The sequence below is a fragment of the Galleria mellonella genome, unplaced genomic scaffold (assembly GCF_026898425.1).
Source record: "Galleria mellonella isolate WM207_F2 unplaced genomic scaffold, CSIRO_AGI_GalMel_v1 utg116, whole genome shotgun sequence".
Taxonomy (NCBI): Eukaryota; Metazoa; Arthropoda; class Insecta; order Lepidoptera; family Pyralidae; genus Galleria; species Galleria mellonella.
Window position 1 is genome coordinate 2250505 of NW_026441978.1, and position 23277 is coordinate 2273781.

At 33.4% G+C, this 23277-nt stretch overlaps 1 protein-coding gene across 1 annotated transcript; it reads left to right on the forward strand.

The window, feature by feature from the left end:
- Window positions 1–1563: 1563 nt before the first annotated feature.
- On the forward strand, window positions 1564–17764 carry LOC113511470 (monocarboxylate transporter 14-like). The gene is made up of 6 exons (XM_026895093.3): window positions 1564–1666; window positions 4635–6186; window positions 7227–7733; window positions 8756–8977; window positions 10996–11281; window positions 12149–17764. Exons 2-6 carry the CDS (start codon window positions 4939–4941, stop codon window positions 12310–12312), a joined length of 2427 nt encoding a protein of 808 aa, XP_026750894.1. The 5' UTR covers window positions 1564–1666; window positions 4635–4938; the 3' UTR covers window positions 12313–17764.
- Window positions 17765–23277: the final 5513 nt, after the last annotated feature.

Below are 23277 nucleotides of genomic sequence, written 5' to 3' on the forward strand. Positions count from 1 at the left end.
CTCGGAGTCGGTAAGTTGAGGTGTTTTTTTTAATGGATAATAATAAAATGGTAACGTTTGCGTTAACGGTATACGCTGGCGGGGTACCAGTGAGGGGTGATGGGTGAGGATGAAAGGGCAGGTCAGTTAGTTTATTGTAACCATGAACCATGGCAATGAAATTACAAAATACAGCCTCTGTACCCTGTAATATCTTAGTACTCAGGAATGGCATCACGTTAGGGGTATCATAAGCGACACAGTGTACTCTGTTAAGTCAATGGTACTGCTCATGTCTATAGGCGACAGTTACCACTTTTCATAAGGTTGGTAATCAGTTTGCTTACCTACTATTCTTAGTTGTATAAAAAATTGCAAAATTAATCATACACGATTTCTTACCACCAGCTCTCTAACTATATAGGTATAACATTATATGGGTGATTTCACCTTTAGATGAATAGTTCGCTAACACTATTAATAACTTAGGGGCGGTTTTCTTTGTTATATAAAAGATGGATGGCTGTAACTGTAAAGAATATATACCTATACATGTGTATGTGTATGTATGTATATGTATGTTTGTTTGCATGGCTGTGTTTCGGTTTGAAGGGTGGGATATGGCGTGAATTTACTGGGTACAGAGGAATAACACCTGAGTCCTCAGAAATGGCAACGCATGGGGGGTATCATGGGCGAAACAGTATACTCTGTTATATCCATGGTATTGCTCATGTCTATAGGCGACGGTTACCAGTCTCCATCAGGTGGGCCGTCAGCTTGTTTGCCATTCTAAGTTGTATAAAAAAAAGCCCATTGCCATGATATTTTCAACTTATATCAAAAATTAAGAGATTTTTACTTTGTTTGAATTTTTCTCTAATGTTTATTACTTTATAACTCCGTCAGTTATAAATAAACCCATTTGGAAAATTCTTTTTCATCTCAATGGTTATACTTACAGGTTAGTCCCGTAGCAATCACCAGTTCAAAACTGGTCATGATTTTTATTTAATCATTGAAGAAAACATAGATTGCTTTTAATTAAAAATACACATATACATATATCAATTTCAAAATAATAAAAAAAAAACTTCAATTGTGACAAAACCCAGTTATTTAGTTTTAAAAACTAAACTGTTGAACCGATTTTGATAAAATTTCTAAGGGACTAATCTGTAAGTATATCTGACGAACTGACGGAGCTATGAGAGAACGAGGTAACAAACATAAAAAAAATACGACCGAATTGTTCTGTAACTTGAACGGTAACTGTTTACCGTCAAACAGTGGTGTCTATTGTTTATCAATTACATGAAATGACGCAAGCAGATCCACCGGTGAAAAGCAGTAGAATATTGTTTTCCATCTACCTATACATAAGAATTTACGTACATATAGTTTCTTGTGACGTCACATCGCCACGAACCGTACGGGCCATTCAAGTTAGACCTCTACATTCCGCCGTAAACACCCCTCGACAACCCACCCAACTATTGTAAGAGGATGGCGGGGTGGCTCAACTTGATCAGTCGGGGGATGGAGGTACCCATATCGATCGGGCCCGTTGGCGCCAGTAGTACAATATGAACGAACTCTGAACTGGGTGCTTGTGTCTCGACTATTCTGGAAATATTTGAAAGGAATCACTAAATCGTTTACTATTTGTGTGTGTATCTCTCCAACGGTATGTGATATTTTATTATATTAATTATTTATGTAAATATTTATTTATTTCACACAATAATCTTTGTTTGATACTTTCACGGAAGTTTACGAGTCGGAACGTGGTTTTGACAGCTTCAGGGTTATAATCCCTCTTGCATTTAATTTGTGACTTTAGATTTACGCTACGGAGTTTATTTGACAATATTTGTTGGATCTCGAACTAGAAATATGTAATAGTCGTTCGATAATTAAATGGTTTTAAATTGACTAGAATAATTTTTTTCATAGTATGTTTCAAAGCATGTATTTAGGGTTAAGGAAAAGAGACAAATTATAAGAACTACTGAGAAAATGTTAGGACACTTGTTACGACACGACGAACTTATGAACATTATAACAGACAGTAAGATAGAAGGAAGGAGGGGAAGAAGGATACCAAGGCATAGTTACATCAGGCAGATCAAGAGAAAAGTTGGTGCCGTGTCGTATCAAGAGGTGAAGAGACTCGCTGAAAATCGTAGTGAGTGGCAAGAGCTCCACCGACAAGAGCGCAGCTCTTAAATAGGATAGATAGATGTTTCAAAAGAATAGAGTTTAATGAAAACGGGATCAAGTTTTATTATAATTATTACAAAAAAAAAACCCACCAAATGTTAATCAACACATACATACATATCTGTCACGCCTGTCTCCAATTAGGGTAGACAGAAACAATGGAACGCCAAATGTTTCGATTCAAACAAGCCTTTTTCGCTTCCTCCACATTCATCAATCTTTTCACACACGCTCGCCGGTTACGGGTACTTTTAATTTGGCCTATGTTCAGCACGTCGCCTATTCGGTCGACATATGTCCCTCTAGAGCGGCCCTTACCGACATCTCCATTAATTTTTGCTCGATAAATCTCTTTCATAATTCCTCTTTCATTTATCTTCTCTAAATGGCCAAACCAAAGCAACATTACCTTTTCGATTCTTGTCACTACATCGTCTTTCAGTCCACACTTCTTTTTAATTACACTGTTTCTCACTTTATCTTTTAACGTAATCTCTCTTTCATCCCTACAACATTTATCTTACTTTCATGCTTCTTCTGTCATAACCACGATTCGCTTCCAAAAGTGAGCATCGGTGTCAGCACTCTCTGAATTGGCAAATTCAACTTTATAAAATTTCTTCCAAAAGCCAAGCCGGGCCAAATCGATAGTTTTTAATAAAATGGACTAATATTTGTAGCTGTACATAGGATGTACCACAGCTTAAAATAGCTGTTAAAATAACAACGCATTAGCGTCCCAATTCACCGGTTCCGTCCATCCCGGTTCGCCGCCTGCCGTTTTACATCTTTATTTATTTATTTTACACTTTATTGCATCAAGTAAAAAAATAATAAACACAGCAAATATTAATGAGAAGTGATACAAATGGCGGCCTTATCGCTAAGCAATCTCTTCCAGACAACCTTTGGGTAGAGGACATTGAGAAAAAGACAAAGGATAGGTGGCGCACTATTATATAGATCTTTACTCTTTTTATTAAACCCACCCTTGTGAAATATGAAATAAGTATGAAAATCGCGAATTCAATCGAGACAAAATATAGGATTAATAGAGAAATAAATCCTATTGAAAACATAAATAATTATTTAATTCAACTAGGTGTTATTTTGCGGAAGTCCATATCACTGGTTATTTGATTAGAATTATTTTTATTATTTTGTTTAATTCCACTACCATTAATAATATAAAATAATAATAATAACTGAAAATACCTGTCGCAAAACGTGCGCGAACAAAGTGATAGTAGAAGATTGATGGCTAATATTGGAAGGTTGTGGAACTTCTGATAGTAATAATGGTGGACAATCTTCGAGTACTGGCAGTCACACACATATTAATGGTAGCGGAATTAAACAAAATAATTTCAATGAAATAACCAACATAAATAATTATCAAAATCTATTCGGAAATGGTGTAGATGTTGTGTAACATATACATAAAGAATACATATAAATATACTGAGAGCCGTGTTAAATTTAAAATATTTCAGTCATAGTAATGTTGAAATTCAATCGTTCTCCCATTTGTTTAGAAATCGTTAACTTCAGACAAACACAAACTTCTTTAAACAAATAAATATTAAAACTATGCTTCCAATACTTTAGAGCAGTGTTCTTCAACCTTTTTCATGACACGACTCACCTAGTATGAAAAAATAATTTCGCGACAACCGACTTATTTTTTTGTTAAAATGTATCAATATAATTTCTTTTAATTATCATTATTCTTAATAAGTCTATTTTTATAATTTTGTTTTTTTTTTTTTTACTGAGATAGTATTTGCGACCGCACCATAGAGGCTTCGCCACCCTCAGGGGGTCGCGACCCATACGTTGAGAAACACTGCTTTAGAGAATCGAGATATATCCTGCGGCAAGTCCAGTTCATACAAAGCAATTAATAAATGTAATCCGTTTAGGTTATCGAAAATTTCACTATTTTTATTTTCGATAATTTAAAAAATTAGGTCAGTCCTAGTTGAAAGTAGTGAAACTGAATATGTATATGAAATTTTCCCGTTTTTGAGCCGTCTTATTCATGCGAAATGCGAACGATTAGTTACTAGATTCTTAAGTATACTTTAGTCCTTAGTAACTTATGTAACGCATGTAGGGTATCATGGATAATACAGTATATTCAGTTATGTTCAAGGCACAGTTCATGTCTATAGGCGACGGTTATTACTTTTTGTCGTCAGCTTGTTTGCCATTCTAAGTTTCATAGAAAATGTAATTAATCAAAATAATATTTTAGTGTACTGCTCGTACAGATACTCAATTTCTTGTATAATATTATTAAAAAAATTTAAGTATTCCTTTATCATTATTATATTATATAAAATATTAATTTGGAGGTGTAACGCTGGTGTTTTACAGTTACTCAATATTGTTATTATTCTTATTTGTAATATGTATTTAATATTTTTCAGATCGGAATTTCCTTTCATAATCGACATAACACTTGGCTGATAATTAAGTGATAAGTTGTGGCGCAAACGTTGTGCCACTCCGCGCCATACCGCGTGTATGGGTGACGTCACACAACACTACAAACACAACAGGTCCTTAATGGTACCTGAACAAAATAAGCCCAATACTCTCAAACTGAACAGCGTGGCTAGAGAGGCCAGTCGATACTCAGCCAGAGACCCAAGATTAAGAATCTAAGATACCAGAAACATACCCTAAACTTTGTCAGTATTAAATTTATGAGGTATTGTTTTGAGTACAAAAATGGAACCTAATGATTCTGTTGTTTTAAGGAATAGGGCTCCTAAAAGTAAAGATCCTATCAGAGATTTAGCAGTTCGAGAGTCATTGCTTTCAGAATCAACATCTGGTATTTGTAAAGATGAAGAAGAAGACTCTACTAGTTTTGGCACTACGTCTTTTTCCAGTCCTGATATTGAAATCAGCAACAAAGAACATTTTGTTTTCACTAATAAAACCAATGGTAAGATAGAAAATAATATTGTTGGAAAACAAACAATATTAGAATCGAAGCCGTTGAAAAATAATCAAGTGAAGATTACAGAGAATCCCGCTGATGTAGAAATTGATTTCCAGAAATTAGATATTAATGAAGACGATAAAAAGGTGGCCATACCAGACGGAGGCTGGGGGTGGGTTGTGGTGTTGTCTTCATTCATAATATCAATGATTGCGGACGGCATTAGCTTTTCCTTTGGACTGTTGTATATAGAATTTTTGGACGAATTCGAAGCTAGTAAGTCGACAACAGCATGGATTGGGAGCCTCTTTATAGCTGTCCCATTATTATCGGGGCCGATCATGAGCGCTTTAGTAGACAGATATGGCTGCCGAAGTATGACTATTTTAGGAGGCATCATTTCAACACTTGGATTTGTTCTTGCATCAATTTCGACTACAATAGAAATGATGATGGTGACTTTCGGTGTAATAGCTGGACTGGGTCTTGGATTAGTTTACGTTACGGCGGTAGTTTCAATAGCGTACTGGTTTGAAAAGAAACGGAATTTAGCTGTTGGTCTTGGGGCGTGCGGCACCGGAGTTGGAACCTTTATCTATGCTCCAATGACTCGTCACTTTATAAAAGAATACGGATGGAGGGGAACAATACTTTTATTGTCTGGAACTCTTCTTAATTTGTGTGTATGCGGATGTGTGATGAGAGATCCCGAATGGTGGATAATTGAACAGAAGAAACAGAAGAACAACGAAAACGATAGTAAAGTAAAAAAAGAAGAAGATAAATCTAAAAATTCTAGTTCGGCTTCGATCACTAATCCTTATGCTTTTGACTTCGATGTTGCTACGAGAGGGAAGAGCATGGGTGGGTTGATCCGCAGAGGACTGGCTCCTGAAAAGGTGATAAGTCAAGAAGCAGCGAGTATTCGTCGTCACCAAAACATGTTGCTGTACAAGAAAAGGCAATATAAATTAAAACAGAGGTCACGTTCGGTTGTCAACTTGCCTACGTATCTAACTTACAGTGATAAGGTATTGTACATATATTGTATTATAATTTAGAATAAGAAAAAAAATATCAATTATTTTTTGCGTTTCTGATACTCGCTTTGATCTAATGAAAGAGTTTAATTATTTACCAGGACAGGTATTAGCATATTAGCTCTATCGTTCAACAATGCATGCATTGTTGTGTTGTTTTAAGAATCATCCGTTTCGTCTTCGATACAAGAAATAAGGACTTTAAAAATACTATATGATTTTAAAATTCATTTATGTAGTAAAAATTTTTATCATATGTAGTTTACAATATAATATATTTTCTATTATTCAAAGACAATCTACATATAATTATACGTTATCCCTTTGTCAAGGGAGTGAGAGATAGCAATTAGGATGGCATAAGTACATATTTCGTCAAAATCTTTGTGAATATCTTAGTACACAAAAATTATCTCTAGTTTATTACAATGGTAAAAGCAAAGACAATTAAAGTAGGTAATGTACATATACGTAGATGTAGGATTTCGTAGCATATGGTCCAACCCAAACCGTTCGTTGTAATTATTTATAAGTAAATTATATTCTTCAAATTTTAAAAGATAGTAAGTATTCGAGTTTGAATAATACTCAATTGAGAATTTGCTCAGATTTTAGAATTTACTCATATATTTCTAACTAGCGATTTCCTGCAGCTTTGCTAGCGTGAGTTTGTCCATAAAGTATCCTATATGCTAAGTTAGAATATAAGATTCCTGTATATTAAATTTCATTCAAATACTTTCTGTAATTTTTTTACGTAAAACCGTAACAAACAACTAATCATCCATCTATCTATTTATACAAATTTTAATACGACCCAACACGGAACACAGTACATAAAATCTACTCGCACGCTACTACATTTTTATCTTTAGAGATTAATTAGTCTTAAAGCACGTGATACGGCTCATAGTTATTAGGCGAAATTAGCTATAAATAGAAATAAATTAACAGAATGAACCCTGTCAGATAAGTTAAGCCCTAATTAATTGTTTATTTACATATCAAATGACGATTCTATTGCTTTTTAGATATCAATGACGATGCTCGATGTTATTGTGAAGACAGCAAGCAAAGAATACGATATAGAGGTGAAATATCCGGCATTTGCCATTAGTCGCAATACACGGAAGAAACTTGCAGAAGTTTCCAAAGATGATAACGATCCACCTGTAGTTACATATAAAAGGTCTAGTTTACAACGCACAAATTCTGAAAAATACGACTTTAAAGATGACAGAGAGTATGAGAATTATCAACTAAAGAACCCTAGACAAGGTTATCCATTGACGAAGTCCAAGTCCGATAATAACAAAGATAGTAAATCGCTCGTAAAACAGGACAGCAAAGAAAATAAACGCGATTGGCTTAAGAAACAGTTATCAGTGAATCATCATTATTTAAAAGATTTAAAGATGCCAATAAATTCTATAAGTCATAGAAATGCGATTCTGAATACAAAAAGATATAGGTTGAAGGCATCTTCATGTCCAGACATATTTAAGAATTCTATGATAACAATCGATGAAAAAGAAGAGGTAAATCAACTCGTGTTGTTTATATTTAATTATTGGCCATTAGGCCAAATTAGTAGGCTTCTTCTGCGGTGATCATAATAATAATTAGTATTTATTATATTTGCATTATAGTTGCTATGAATATTTTTAGATTAAAAGGATGTTTTTTATAATGGAATGGTAACCCTTTTTGCTCTTCCGGTATACGCTGACCGGGCACCAGTAAGAGACGATAGGTGAGGATGCAGTAGGCCAAGTGGGCTATTTTGACGAATTCGACAAAAATTAACCACGATGGTTTTCAGGGGAAAACATGTGGAGGTTGATCTGATAAGGTTTTAGAGCTCATTAATAGTAATATAACTTTCTTTTCAAGATTTCCTTTTTCCTCGGTTCAAAGGTGTCTAAACATAAAGGTGAAATGTCGATTTTTGTTTAGTGTAAACATGTTAAAAATATCTAAGAACATTCTTTATTTGCGTTAAACTGCTTTCATGAAAAATTTTACTCCTTAATCTACTCTGTTTACGCTTTAGAGTAAAGCTGTAATTTTACATATTTAAACTGAGAACTATAATAATACTCGTAGTTCTAATAATGTAATAACTGTCATAATATAAATAGTTCTAAACTAACTGAGATGGTTATGAATTTAAAACTATTCAGTTTTATCGTGGCCTATTTCTGAATGTTAAAGTAAAAATGTTTCAGTTATAATTTTGTAAAAAAACATTATTAGAAGGTTAAACCCTATCGAGAACAAATAGACCAAAATTAGTACAGAATTAATTGGCAAAGTTTTCGTGAAACTGTACACAGAAATATAACCAAGAAAAATTTATTTTTGAAGATATTTAAAATATATTGTTCTATGGCATAATACACAAGAAGAGTAAGTCGTTCCTGCGTAGTAAGGATTACTTACCCTTCTTTACATAATCCTTACGTAATCATATGTAAATAGATACAATTTACATAACCCAGATAATGTGTACACTGATATTTTAATTACACTGATTACAATTTATTGTATCTTTTCCCAGAAATGGTACGACGACTGCGTCAGCTGCCTCTCAGATATGTTCAACATTGCACTCTTTAAGAAGATGACGTTCAATCTTCTATGTCTTGGGACCATAATACTGTTCACTTGGTTCATTGTACCGTACTTTTATTTGGCCGAGCACATGATTCAAGAGGGTTACACTGAAGACGACGGAGCTGATATGCTCAGTTTGATAGGCATTACTAATACCATTGGTATGGTAAGTACTGAGTTTCATCTATCGGGAAGGTAGAGATTGGAAAAGTTTTTTTTTCGAATATAAAAACTGGCTGCATTTTTAAATTGACACTTACTGGTTGACTGACAGGCGACTGTCAGGCCAAATTACTTTCCACGCTAAATCAATCCGAAGATGCCTGTAATGCTATACTTTTAAATTTTATTATTATTATTGAATCCTGTGACACTGGGACCTTTCTATAAACTATTTAACTTGTCTTTTTTTAACGCTCTCTGTTATTTCCTATCAATGATTAGAATTTTAAGATATTTTCTCTAGCAATGTTTTTTATCTCCTCAGAATACATTTCGAATAGTTCAAACCTTTTTAATAATATGATTATGATAATATGACACCAAAAAATTTATTTCGAAAAGTTGGATTTGAATTAGTCGGTTTTGATTACTCAGTACATAAAATAGGTATACGAATTCAGAAAAGTCATGCCTTATTTTTTCTAAAAATTTAGGAACCGGAATGTTTGATGGAAAATAGTAACTGTACCTTATGAACAGGAACAGAACTATGGACATTCTAGAATGCACGGTGAATATTTAAATTTATTTAAGTGATCAACCTTTGTTAGCATTTAATTTGTACTCTAATCTCTCTTGCTAACAGCCGCAACCTTCTACTTCTGTGTTCATAATAATTGTGATGGTAACACTCAAATGTTTTATAAACACGAGAAGTTGTGCAGATTTATCCAAGGTGAATGTGCACATATGTGAGATGATTAACAACAGATAACCAAGGTGGTTACCAGAAATAGATGTTATCCAGTTTCCGAATGTCTGGCAATGGGTGTCTCCGGCAACTGTGCCAAATTTTGTTTGCGAGGAATTTTCTATATTTGTCACCAAATAAATTCTCTATAACAGTTTTCAAACAAGTGTTCCTTCATATGTCTGCGAGTATCCTATTTAGTTTTATGATAGTGATTGTATTTACGAGTATTTTGTTTTAAATCTTTTCTTTCAATTTGGTTGTATTTTTTTTTGTTTGTTACTCATAACTCTATAAATTCTAAACTGATTTAGAAAATTCTTTTTCTCAAACGTGCTTGGAAATGTGAGCATTATTTTCACAATAAATCAAAATTGCCGTACTGGCCAGATACATGCGGGCAGCGGCCGGCAAAAGTTGTATGAAAATCCATATCTGTTGTGTTTTGCGACCAGATAAATTACTATGTAAACTCATATCGGTCCTGTAATTTAAAAATGGAATGACCTTTCACTTCGAAACATGGCTATCAAGGAGGTAACTAATAAAAGGTTTTATTTAAATTTCGAACTGGTTTGCAAATAGAAAGCTGTTGTTAATCGAAAAAAAAAACAAAGGAACATTATGGCGCGTGAAAAATTATTATTGTTCGTTATTCGTCATTGAACTTAAAAAGTAAAATGGTTTATTTGATTTCCGCGCATTGTTTGAGAAAAGTACTATACAAGCCTTGGCCACAACTAGGCATTGATGGACTCACGTATGTGTGCCTCGACTACACCTCGGCCCACATTTGCACGCTCATCCATCAATGCCTCAGTTGCTGGCCGCTGCAGTAATGTACTATATTTATCGTAAAGGATATACTTACGATTGGTACCATAGAAACTTTTATCTATATCGATTTATTACTTTAATTTTGCTATTAAAATTCCATATTCTGTGTTGCAAAAAAATCGACATCAAGTATGTGCACAATTTCGCTATACTTGAATGTAGTTTTTTTTTTGCGGAACACGATATTTAATTACGGTTTCATAAAGTTTAAACGTAAAAATTTAAAATTGATTTAACTAAACCTTACTTTAAAATTAATACCTAAACGCACCCATGATCGACGAAATATTTGCTAGACACTAGATTTAACTCACTTAAATTATCATATTTTAATTGTTCCACAAAAAACTTAACTACTACTTTTTCACAAATTTAGTTATTTTATTTAAAAACTAAACTGCTCAACATTAAGATAGAATTTCTATTTCTTTTAGGTCGGTCTTGGCTGGATTGGAGACTTCCCTCAAGTTTCTATTGGCAATCTCTACGCACTGTGCCTGGTGCTATGTGGGGCAGCGGTCGCAGCTCTACCAGTGGCTGCCCAGGATTATTGGATTCTCGCATCTGTGTCCGCAGCATTCGGTCTACTTTTCGCTGCCTCGTTCACATTCACACCTAGCTTGCTCGTGAAGCTGGTTTCTTTGGATGACTTTACTTCGGCTTACGGATTGGTCCTGTTAGCTCAAGGCATTGGACATCTTATCGGACCTCCAATGTCTGGTGAGTACATACAATTTTTTTCAATAAAACTGTTGCTTGTAGATTTTAACATAATACATTGTAATGATGAATATGTTATTGTCCCTAAGCTTTTTTTTGCTGATAAAGGGTCCCGCAATTGATCACAATCTTACCTGATAGTAAGTGATGATATGGAGTATGATGGAGCTCGCAGGCCCACGCATAGTCTATCCCCATTTGCCTTAAATTGATCTATATTTTTTGTGGTTGAAAAATTATGTAGTTGTCTTATTGGAGTTATTTTATACAACTGGCAAAAAAGAAAGTTTTTTTTAATGAGATGACAACCCTATGAAATGGCAACCCCAACCTGCGCTATCGGTATACACAGGCGGGTTACTAGAGAAAGATGATAGGTGAAGACGAAGGTAGGTCAGTCGATTCATCGTGACAAATTTAACAATAATTAATCACGATAGTTTCTAAGGGGAACCGCGTGGATGTCGACCTCACAAGGTATATTGTTAGCCTTTTTAATTATGTATTTTCTGACCATAACGTAAAATTAAAGTAGTCAACATACAACTGAGAAAAATAATTTATGTTATTAAAATTACGCGTTAATCTTTCGAAATTGAAGTATATTTTTAACTTAAGTAACATTTATAATATTTAGCTATTATATTTGTCTTATGATGACGGTTGACGTGATCATTGTTCATCATTATATCGGCCAATAACTGCCAACTGCTGAATATAGGACTACTCCATAAAAGGGGTTTTGCTGATAGTTGCCACGCATGGCAAGCGGGTTGGCAACCGTAATTATATGATTATAGATCTGTAAAATTTATGTTATTGCATGGAAATAAATAATGGATTCCGTTTCGTTTCATTCTCTTCCAGGTATGATATACGACGTAACTTTTTCATGGGAGCTATCGTTCTATCTGGCCGGGGGGTGGATTGTGGTGTCCGGGGCATTGATATCTCTCATACAACCTGTACGTTCCTACCAGAAGCGCCGTGACGAAAACATGGAGAAAAGCAGCAACTCTAGCGTGGCATAAGCGACTTTTGATCTTGTTTTTTAATTTACACTGTAGCAGTAAATGAGCAGGGAGATAAGTTTTTCTGAAAATTGTTCTGCTATGGGATGAATACCTTTTAGACAAAAGTATCCTTTGTAGACCTATCTCTAGACGATTCTATTAATTAATCAACAAGCACAGAGAAACAGCATATAGATGGGGTAACTCCTAGAAATTTTTGGATAAAACAGTCTGTTTTTTTTTTTAAATAGAGTGGTTTTCAGTAATAGTATATATTAACATTGTAATTGATTATTTTTATTACAGGAACTGTTTTATTGTTTTGTTATTTTTTATTATCAATAAACTTTACTAAAATCTGAAAGTATGATTGTTTTACAGATTTCAGTAAAGTTTGTGAAGCAATGCAACAGCCAATAGTTAGTTACCGTTTTTTTGTGACTTTTTATCATTCGATGTTCCAGTTAGATGTATTAGATCTACTGCATTTGTATTTAGTTTTGTTTTCTAAATTTAGAAGATTTTTTTTTTTATTTATGGTTTGCGACTGAATGAAGGTATGATAATCATAATGCTCTCAAGGGATCTCTTTTAGGTTGTTTGTGATTGAAATTTTTCTATATAACAGGGCAGACTGACAGGTTTGTAGTTTATTATATATATATTAACACGTCAAGCAAAAACTTTGCACCCTTTTTTATGAAAATTGCGAGGACGGAGAAGTATGAAATTTCGCACACTTATAGTTTATATAGAGAAGTAGTGCAGAATGCTATTTTTTTTTAATTATGCATAAAAAATACATTAAATCAATAAGAAAAAAAATCACACCTTCACATATGTATTTGACACACACACATAACAAGCATAATCGAAAAAATAATATTGGATAACAATAGATTTTTAATATAATCGAAAATAGATATCCGACTGATATGGGCGATGACGAAATGGCGGATGACCGTTTCCCGCCATCAATGTCTAGGATTTTTTTTTATTGGTAGAAAATTGAATAGTAACCCCACCTGCGCTAACGGGATACGCTGGCGGGGCACCAGTGAAGGGTGATCGATAAAGATGAAAACAGGCCAGTTAGCCCATCATGATGAATTAACCATGATAGTTTTCAGGGGGAACCGCGAGGAGGTCGACCTGGTTGGGTATATTGCTAGCAATGGGATTCTCAATCTCCATTACTAACAATCCCTTTCCCCTCTAGGAATATATTATATAGATATCGGATCGGTATCCATATTACTCATAACTAGTTATTTGTGCCGCTGCCATATCACTAACCAATGTGCGTTAAGATCAAGTATCCGACATTGGATATTGGTAGACATGACGTCATTGCAAATGTTCTTTGTCAATTCAAAACAAGTTTAGTGTTCAACTATTCAATTTAAATGTGTCCTTTTATTAGAATACCTATTCAGGAATGAATAAAATATAACAGTTGAAGGCCTGTGGTAATGTAGATATTTATTAAAAACTAGCTGCCCGCCCCGTCTTTGCACGGGTGTACTAATAAAAAAAAATGAGACCAAATCTTCCTTTTAAGGTTACTGTGTTCTTTTTCACTCACTTACATACGTTACGTTACGGAGGAATAACACCTGAGTCCTCAGGAATGGCAACGTATGGGGGGTATCATGGGCGAAACGGTATACTCTGTTATGTCCATGGTCCTGCTCATGTCTATAGGCGACGGTTACCACTTTCCATCAGGTAGGTTGTCAGCTTGTTTGCCATTCTAAGTTGTATAAAAACAAAACGTTTTTACGTGGAGATTTTTTAATCCAAATTTTTTACTTTTTCGTATTAATATTCAAATATTTTCGTTCATATATAAATCTTATATGTATTAAAGTAAATATATACAGCCATTCTAAAATGATGTGCTTATTTGATTAATAATTTTCATTTACATATGTTATTGTAAAATCCCATACATTGGTAAATCTTGGAAAAAAAACCATAGAACATAGGTTTCTCCCATAGACTGCCACAAGAGACGGGTCGGTCAGTATGTCTTCTTTGTCTAATATATTATGCCGATAACCGATAAGAAATGATGGGGAAGAAGAAGAAAAGAGTAGCGACCCCGTATGGGCAAACGGTGTGTAGAACAACCCCCCACTAGATGGAGTGACGACCTCAAATGCAGAGCAGGGAGTCAGTGGGGGCAAGTGGCTCAGGACCGTTCCTTATGGCAGTCTACGAAGGAGGCTTATGTCTAGCAGTGGACGGATAATGGCTGAAAAGATGATGATAATATTATGCAGTTATTCTGTTGTTAGTTTAAGTTACTTATTAGTAAATATTTAGGAAAATATTTAATCGATAATCCATAATATCAATTTTATGTTTAGAACGTCTTTTTCGTCTATTATTATGCATTATGCTGTTATTATGTCAATTTAAGGTGACGAGATAAAACAAATGTGACGGTTGTATTAATGACTTTCAATTTAGACCAATTTAGTAATTATTAAAGTTAATTATTATTCATTTTTCACATTTTAATTATTATAGAACGAGTATTTGTAATTAATTTATTAAACGTGATAATAGAAATCGGATTATACATTTAGATTGTATCATAATATTATTATTTACTTAAGTATTACTTTCCCGCCTAATAGCTTTTATTTTTTTAGATTCGTTCAAATCGGATAAGCAAAGGGCATGATCCATAGAGCCTAATCTTAGACTTTTTCATTAGTTAATTGAATGATAGTATTGTGATATTTAAAAAGTGTACCTAATACTATGAAATATAAAAAAATAAATCTTCTTGGATAAGTGAGAGAGTTAATAATGAAAATTTAATGAAATTTTGACCATACTGTAAGAGACTCTGGACCTGTTTACCTTGAAACAACCGTCTATCATTACCATTTATTGTATTGTATAGTACAATGAGTATTTTATTTCATAGAGAAATACAAACGAACTGATGATATTATAAAATTTACCTCTTTATACCTTTTCTTTTATAGGGAGGTACTCTCTTTATGATGTCAGCATTTCTAATTGTTAATTAATTTTCTTTACGTATTTCGTCGACAAACTCCCAAATTTTCGATAGGTAGAAATATATAGGCAGATATACTTGTATATAAATTTTAAATTGTATTCCCTTCAGAGGGAAATGAGAGAAATATTTATAAGAACATGTTCCTAATTATGTAATCTGTGTTGGATGTTAGTTAATTAATTTATTCAATAATACATTTTAATAATAATAGTTGAAATACAATTTTTAATTTATTTTTTAGTATTATTAGTTCTTCGTTTTTATTTCAACGTATCGAAAATTTGGAAGTTTGTTGACGAAATATGAGATAAAAAAATGACGTCATAAAGAGAATAGCTACTTGCAAAAGAAAAGGTGTAAAGGTAAATTTGAATGAATTTTCATACAAATTTATTTTTGGAGATTTTCCTGTAAGATTTTCGATTAAAGAATTAAGTGTTACAGAGAATTAATTAATTTATAATTGTTTTTTTTTGTCTTCAGTCTGATATTTTTATTACGTGTCATATTTTACTATATTGTACTTTTTTTTTTTTTTACAAAACTCTGAGATAAATAGAGAAATGTCAGAAAACAATATAAAAGTTCTTCCCTTCTATGGACGTATTATATCGAAATATATTTTATGAAAGTAAAGACATACGTACTTAATCCTTTTATATGTATCGGGTAATTAGTGTTTCTTTTTTCGTATAAGAAAAAAAAAATATTAAAATAAAAAAAGAATCCGTGCATAATCTAGAAATGACTGAGCGTACTTAGTGAAGAACAGTTTCGATTTCAATTAATGCCATTTTTCGAAACTGGTATTAGATTGGCAATAAAATAGGTTAATTTGTTATTTACTTATGGTTAATATGGAAATATTAGGTAAGTTAAAAATTTAATCATTCAGCATGATAACATTTTTAATTTATCTAATATTTTAAGATTTTTGAACGCAGGGTTTGCATTTTATTTTTATTTCACTTCGGTTTGAAGGGTGGGATATGGCGTGAATTTACGGGGTACAGAGGAATAACATCTGAGTCCTCAGGAATGGTAACGCATGGGGGGTATTATGGGCGAAACAGTATACTCTGTTATGTCCATGGTACTGCTCATGTCTAAAGGAGACGGTTACCACTTTCCATTAGGTAGGCCGTTAGCTTGTTTGCCATTCTAAGTTGTATAAAAAAAAAATTAAATAATTTCAAATATATTATACGACAGAATTAAAAATGAAGTGTTCTAAAGACATCGAAAGTTTGACTTATAAGTAAAAGTTATGTGCAATATTTTATTAAGTTGGGGATTTTACCAAAACGAACGTTGAGAACAGGCTTCATAGATATACATTTAATTTTGTTACTTGTGTAAATGTAATCAGGGGGTCTACCATGAAATGAAATTCTGAATTTTCGGGCTCAATTTTGTGTTTTTGTTCGTAACGAAATCGACCCTGTAAATGGAGCTTAACGTTTCATTTGTCATAAATCCTACCATACAAGTTCAAAGGAACGATATTTTAGCATTTTAAATATTTTTAAACGGTATGTATTATGTAATCTTAGTATCAAATTTTTGTTTCGTTCGGATCCGAAATTTCGGAAAACATTTCATGGTAGGCCCTCTGTATTCCCAATAAATTGGAATAAAATGTATTCCATATGTTTATGTCCAATATGGTCTATTTTTATTATAAATTAGTTCAATCGTTTAAGTTTTATTAAGTACTTAACAAACATACAAATATATTTACAAACTTTTATATTTTATAATCATTGATAGGATTGAATTTTGAAAACGGAACGTTATCAATATTAGAGATTGAATTGTTCGTATTTGACAACCATATTCTTTTCTTGTAAATCGCCATATTTGTTTACACAAAAAAAAAAATAAGAAAAAAAAAGTATTTATTTTTCAGTACAAGATTTGTTCAAGGTGTATTTAACGCTAAAAGCATTCTGTCCCAGTCAACCGTAGGGAAGTGTTAGAATGCTATAAGTCTATATATTATTAATTTAATTTAACTCTATTAATTTAATAAATTACTTAATTATAAAGCTATAATTGAATAAATTATAAAATTAATAGGGAGATAATTATAAAAATTAAAGTATCAAAGGTGCTGCTTTTTAAAAATTGCTGTCTTTGAATTAAATTTATACTTATTGATATTATAATTGTGGATTATAGAAATCGCAATATTCGATTAAAATATCGATTATTATAGGAATGATAAGAGCTGCACATTAGTTTGAACAATATTAAATTTGTGTACACGTGTAAGCACAATGTTTAAACAATATTTTTAATATAAACAAATATTTGACTTTGTAATGGACAAAATATAATTGATATAATACTGTTATTACTCTGTAATCGTTGTATGTTATTTAATATGAAAATAAGACAAATAACAATTTACATTATGAATAAACAATCGAAAAGTAATGTGTTTTTTTTTTTATTTATTTTACTGACGGACAATGAGTAAACAATTTAATAATTTATAAATATATATATATTATATATATATATACATATACATATATAGAATTCTTAAATTCTATTTATATTATACATACACCCTAACAGGTCAATCTTTACGAGGTAAATTTTTAATAAATTGATCACTATAAAAAGAAATAAAAAAATAAAAATGTTTATTTGGGATCCTTAGCTTAATTTACAGTTTTTTGTAAAAATCTATATCACTATGGCGAATTGACCTGCTTTATCCTTACAACTTATGTTTACCAAGCCACCAAAACGCACGTATGCCCACGATCAAACACTATTTGTGTGAACATTTACTATGTTCTTAAAAATAAAATGTCATTACCTATTTTTTTTTTATCGTCCGTCTGGATAGCGACGGGCGCATTTGCAACAGTTCCACGAATATTTCAGTGTCCGTGACAATGCTGATAATGGATGTCACTACATTAATGTAATCACATGTAAATCCTTAGATATAATTACATGTAAACATGTCAGAATAAGATAAACGTATGTGAATGAGCTCTCTCTCCACTCGTACATATTTTTAGAAGTAAAACGAGTTTAAATTGCCGAGTGATTTTTAACAAGTGCGTTTTCTGTTTAATTTCGGTACCCTTTTTTTATTTTAGAGTTTATAGAGAGTATTTTAAAAATATTTTACAAATAAACAAACTCACTTTTACTTGAAAAGAGCATATTCCTTTTCAAAAGGCCGGCAACACACCCGCAATGCCGTTGGTGTTGTGGGTGATCATGGGCGGTGGTAGTCACTTGTCGTCAAGTGAGCCGCATGCTCGTTTGCCCCCTGTGTTATAAAAAAAAAACTTTCACATTTATATAATAATAAGGATAGTAATGATAAGGATTTATCGTTGTCCAACAGTGTGTTTTGTTACGAATAAAGACCTTGTTTTTTGCATAGTAAAATGTACTTGTTTAATTATTATTTAAATAACCTAATTAACCAAATGAAAATATGGTACACTGGGCATTGTGATTCCCAAAAAAAAAAAACTTAATTTGGATCTAAAAACTAATCCGATGAACCGATTTTAATAAAATTTATATGAGTCCAATCTATAAATATATCCTTTCAGATATATTTTTTTTTCAAATAGGTTAAATCTGACAGAGTTATGAGGTAATAAACATTAAAAAAATTAAACCGAATACGCTAGTTGACAAAATTTTGAAATGAGTTTAAAAATATAGCTTGATATATTTTATCCCAAAAATATATTATTTTAAGAAAAATAAGCCATTTTACCAAGGAATTTTGCGTTTTTAGTAATGAATTCAAAATTGACATCGAAAAAGGCCAAGACTGTCATGGCGTCTTGAATGACGTCACGCCTCGCAAAACATTCGTGTTTGTTTATGACGGTCAATTGTTTTTATTAAGAAATAATGAATCGCTCATATTGTAAATACTGTGCAATGCCCCAATGTAAAAGTACAACGATAAAAACACCGAATAAATTATTCATATACGTTCTATCTAACAAGCCTATTGCGAACAACCTATTTGAAGTCGGTTGAAAAGACGGATTTATTGCTATATAGCATTCTCTACCAGTCAACCTTCGTCATAAACAATGAATCACGAACGCGGTACTTCATTGTTAGGGTAGGTTTTGGTTTACTTTAATATTTAGCATTGTACGTTTTGTTTTTTTTTTTTATGCAACTTAAAAGTACAAACAAGCTGACGGCCCACCTGATGGAAAGTGGTAACCGTCGTCTAAAGACATGAGCAATACCATGGACATAACAGAGTATACTGTTTCGCCCATGATACCTCTCATACGTTGCCATGAGGATTCAGGTGTTATTCCTCTGTACCCAGTAAATTCACGCCATATCCCACCCTTCAAACCGAAACACAGACATACAAACACAACTGCTTCACGGTTGAAACACGAATGGGACAGAGGTACCCAAGCAATCGACTTTTGTACAAAGTCTCCTTCTGGTATAATAGAATTACCATAGTTTATCTAAACATAGGTAATGGTATGTCGGTTACCTTGTCTTCTAGTTTGTAGTTACTTATACTGTAATGTAAGGTATACCGTGTTCAAACAGCCGACTGTTGTTCTTAGAAGTCTTATGTCCTTCCACGTTCGTCGTAGTACTTCTTTATTCTTTTTATTTTATGGATGATAATGGAATTGTAACCTTGCCTGCACTATCGGTATACACTGGCGGGGCACCAGTGAGGGATAGGTGAGGATGAAGCAGGTCAGTTAGCCTACCGTGACGAATCTAACCATAAATCAGTCAAGATGGTTTCCAGAGGAAGAACGAGGAGGTCGACCTGACAGGGTATATTGCTAGCAATGTTTTTTTTTTACAACACAGGGGGCAAACGAGCATGCGGCTCACCTGATGATAAGTAACTACCGCCGCCCATAGTCACCCACAAAACCAGCGGCATTGCAGGTGTGCTGCCGGCCTTTTAAAAAGGAATATGCTCTTTTCTTGAAGGTTATGTTGTCGTATCGGTTCGGAAATACTGCTGCTGGAAGTTGATTACAAAGAGTGGTTGTGCGTGGGAGAAAGTGCCTTGAAAAACGCACGGTGGAGGACCGCCACTCGTCCAGATGGTTGGGATGAAATTTTAGTTTATAGCGGGTTGTACGACGTTGTACGACGGTGTTACTAATCCCCATTACTAACAATTTCTTCTTCCCCCTACTTCTTTATACTTATACATTATAAAATCATCATCATCAATCAAAGGCGCATGATACTTATTATGACAGCACATTCTAGCTCGTGTGGGGTCTTTCTTCCTTAGAACTGTAATATGATTACAACCATATCACATGTGAGATTTACTACATTAAATGATGTATGCAAACTTTTTGTCGTGCTGTTATTTGTTTTTTATTTTTATACAACTTAGAATGGCAAAGAAGCTGACGGCCCACCTGATGGAAAGCGGTAACTGTCACCTATAGGGGGAAAGGGATTGTTAGTAATGGAGACTGAGAATCCCATTGCTAGTAATATACCCAACCAGGTCGACCTCCTCGCGGTTCCCCCTGGAAACTATTGGAAAAATTCATCATGATGGGCTAACTGGCCTGTTTTCATTCTCATCTATCACCCTTTACTGGTGCTCCGCCAGCGTATCCCGTTAGTGCAGGCGGGGTTACCTTTCCATTATCATATATACATACATACATATCTGTCACGCCTGTCTCCCATTAGGGTAGGCAGAAACAATGGAACGCCAAGTGCTTCGATTCAAACAAACCTCTTTCGCTTCTTCCACATTCATCAATCTTTTCATACATGCTCATCCATTAAAAAAAAAAAGTATAAATGTTCAGTTCAGTTTATTTGTATTCCTAAAAATTATCTGCCGCGGATTTTATCTCTTTGCAGTGACAGATATAAAATATTATAAATATTTGTTCCCAGTCTAAATACCTACTAGATACGTCAGAAGTTTAGAGTTGGTGGTATCTATTTTAACTGTTTTTTTTTTTTTTTTTTTTATGCAACTTAGAATGACAAACAAACTGACGGCCCACCTGATGGAAAGTGGTAACCGTCGCCTATAGACATGAGCAGTACCATGGACATAACAGAGTATACTGTTTCGCCCATGATAGGGGACCATTCCTGAGGACTCAGGTGTTATTCCTCTGTACCCTGTAAATTCACTGGCGTATCCCACCCTTCAAACCGAAACACAGCCATGCAAACACAACTGCATCACGGTAGAAACACGAATGGGACAGAGGTACTCAAGCAATCGACTTTTGTACAAAGTCTCCCTCTAGCTAGAAAAAAAATCTAGCTATCAATCGATTAGCACAAGGTCAAGTCAATCATTTATTTGCATAAACATATGTAGATATTTATTTAATGATATTATTTTATATTATATAGATGGAGCATCGAGCCTCAAAAACGGTTCAACTTTTTTTTTTTGTATTTACTTATTTTTTATTACTATTTTATATATTTATACGTAGAATGTATCTTGACGTATTATTTAATAAATAAAACGAGTGTTTACACATTAAAAAGATGCAGAAATTATAAAACAAAATAAATATAGAAGTTATAAAGGAATCACTCATAACTATTTATCATGCAAAATTGTATGAAAAAGGTGACCCGTTTTTTTCGAAGTATTTGTATGGAGACACTCTATTTATATAATCTAAGGATATTATATATAACATTTAATTTAGATTGCTATGTTCCGCCGTTATCTATACTTATAATAAATCTTCTATACTTATAATGAATCTGTAGAGAGGTCAATTCTGTACATGAAATATATTTCCAAAATAATTATCTGGGGTGATCAGTGATCGATACTGATGCCAAAAATGCAATCAGTAAAATTTTTGTCTGTCTGTCTATATATTCGTTATACAAATAAAAACTACTCGACGGATTTTAACGAAATTTGGTACAATTATTCTTCATACTCCTAGGCGGGTTATAGTATATATTTCATCACGCTACGATCAATAGCAGCAGAGCAATGAAGGGAAATGTTGGGAAAACGGGAGAAACTACTCCATTTTTAGGCTTCCGTCGCATGTGCAGCCTTAATGGGCACTTTTTTAAATGTAAAAAATTCTACTTGTGCGACGCCGGGACGGGCCGCTAGTTGGGCATACAAATATATAATGGCAGAAAGATGTTCTTGGAAAGGGTTCATCCGTTATATTCCAGAAGTTTTAGCGATATTACTTTTCCCAGAAATACGACGTTGTGAAAGAAATTTCGCATTAGTAGTTTGCATGATATTATTATAAGACTCAATGAAAAATATTCTTATGTTATAATCAATTTTTTTTTGATGGGTGAAAATGGTATGGTAACCCCGCCTGCACTAACGGTATACGCTGGTAGAGCACCAGTGAAGGGTGATAGATGAGAATGAAAAGAGGCCAGTTAGACCATCATGATAAATTCATCAGGAATTACCCATGATGGTTTCCAGGAGGAACCGCGAGGAGGTCGACCTGGTTGGGTATATTGCTAGCAATGGGATTCTCAGTCTCCCTTACTAACAATCCATTTCCCCCCTGTTATAATCTATTAGGTGAATGACCTTGATATTGTTTTAGCTAGCTATGAGTAAATTGTTTTTGGTCAAATGAAGTCTGAATATTACTTTAACCACAGATTAATTATTACAGTTTGCTTTTAAGTTGCATTGATTTTTATTCATTTTTTTTTTCTTAATTAAACAGCGAGGTTTGCAAAAAGTTGCTCTTATCGTGCAATCTCAATTACTTAAGAAAGTCGTCTTTTACATTATCTTGACATTATAATGATTATAATTAAAACAATTATTATAATGTAAAATTCCACTGATAACGCGGTCTGATTTCAAGAGCTGAGAGCAAACTCGACTGGTGTGCGTAAACATTATTATCTTTATACGTTTGATAATACGCATTCTATGTGTCTATTCC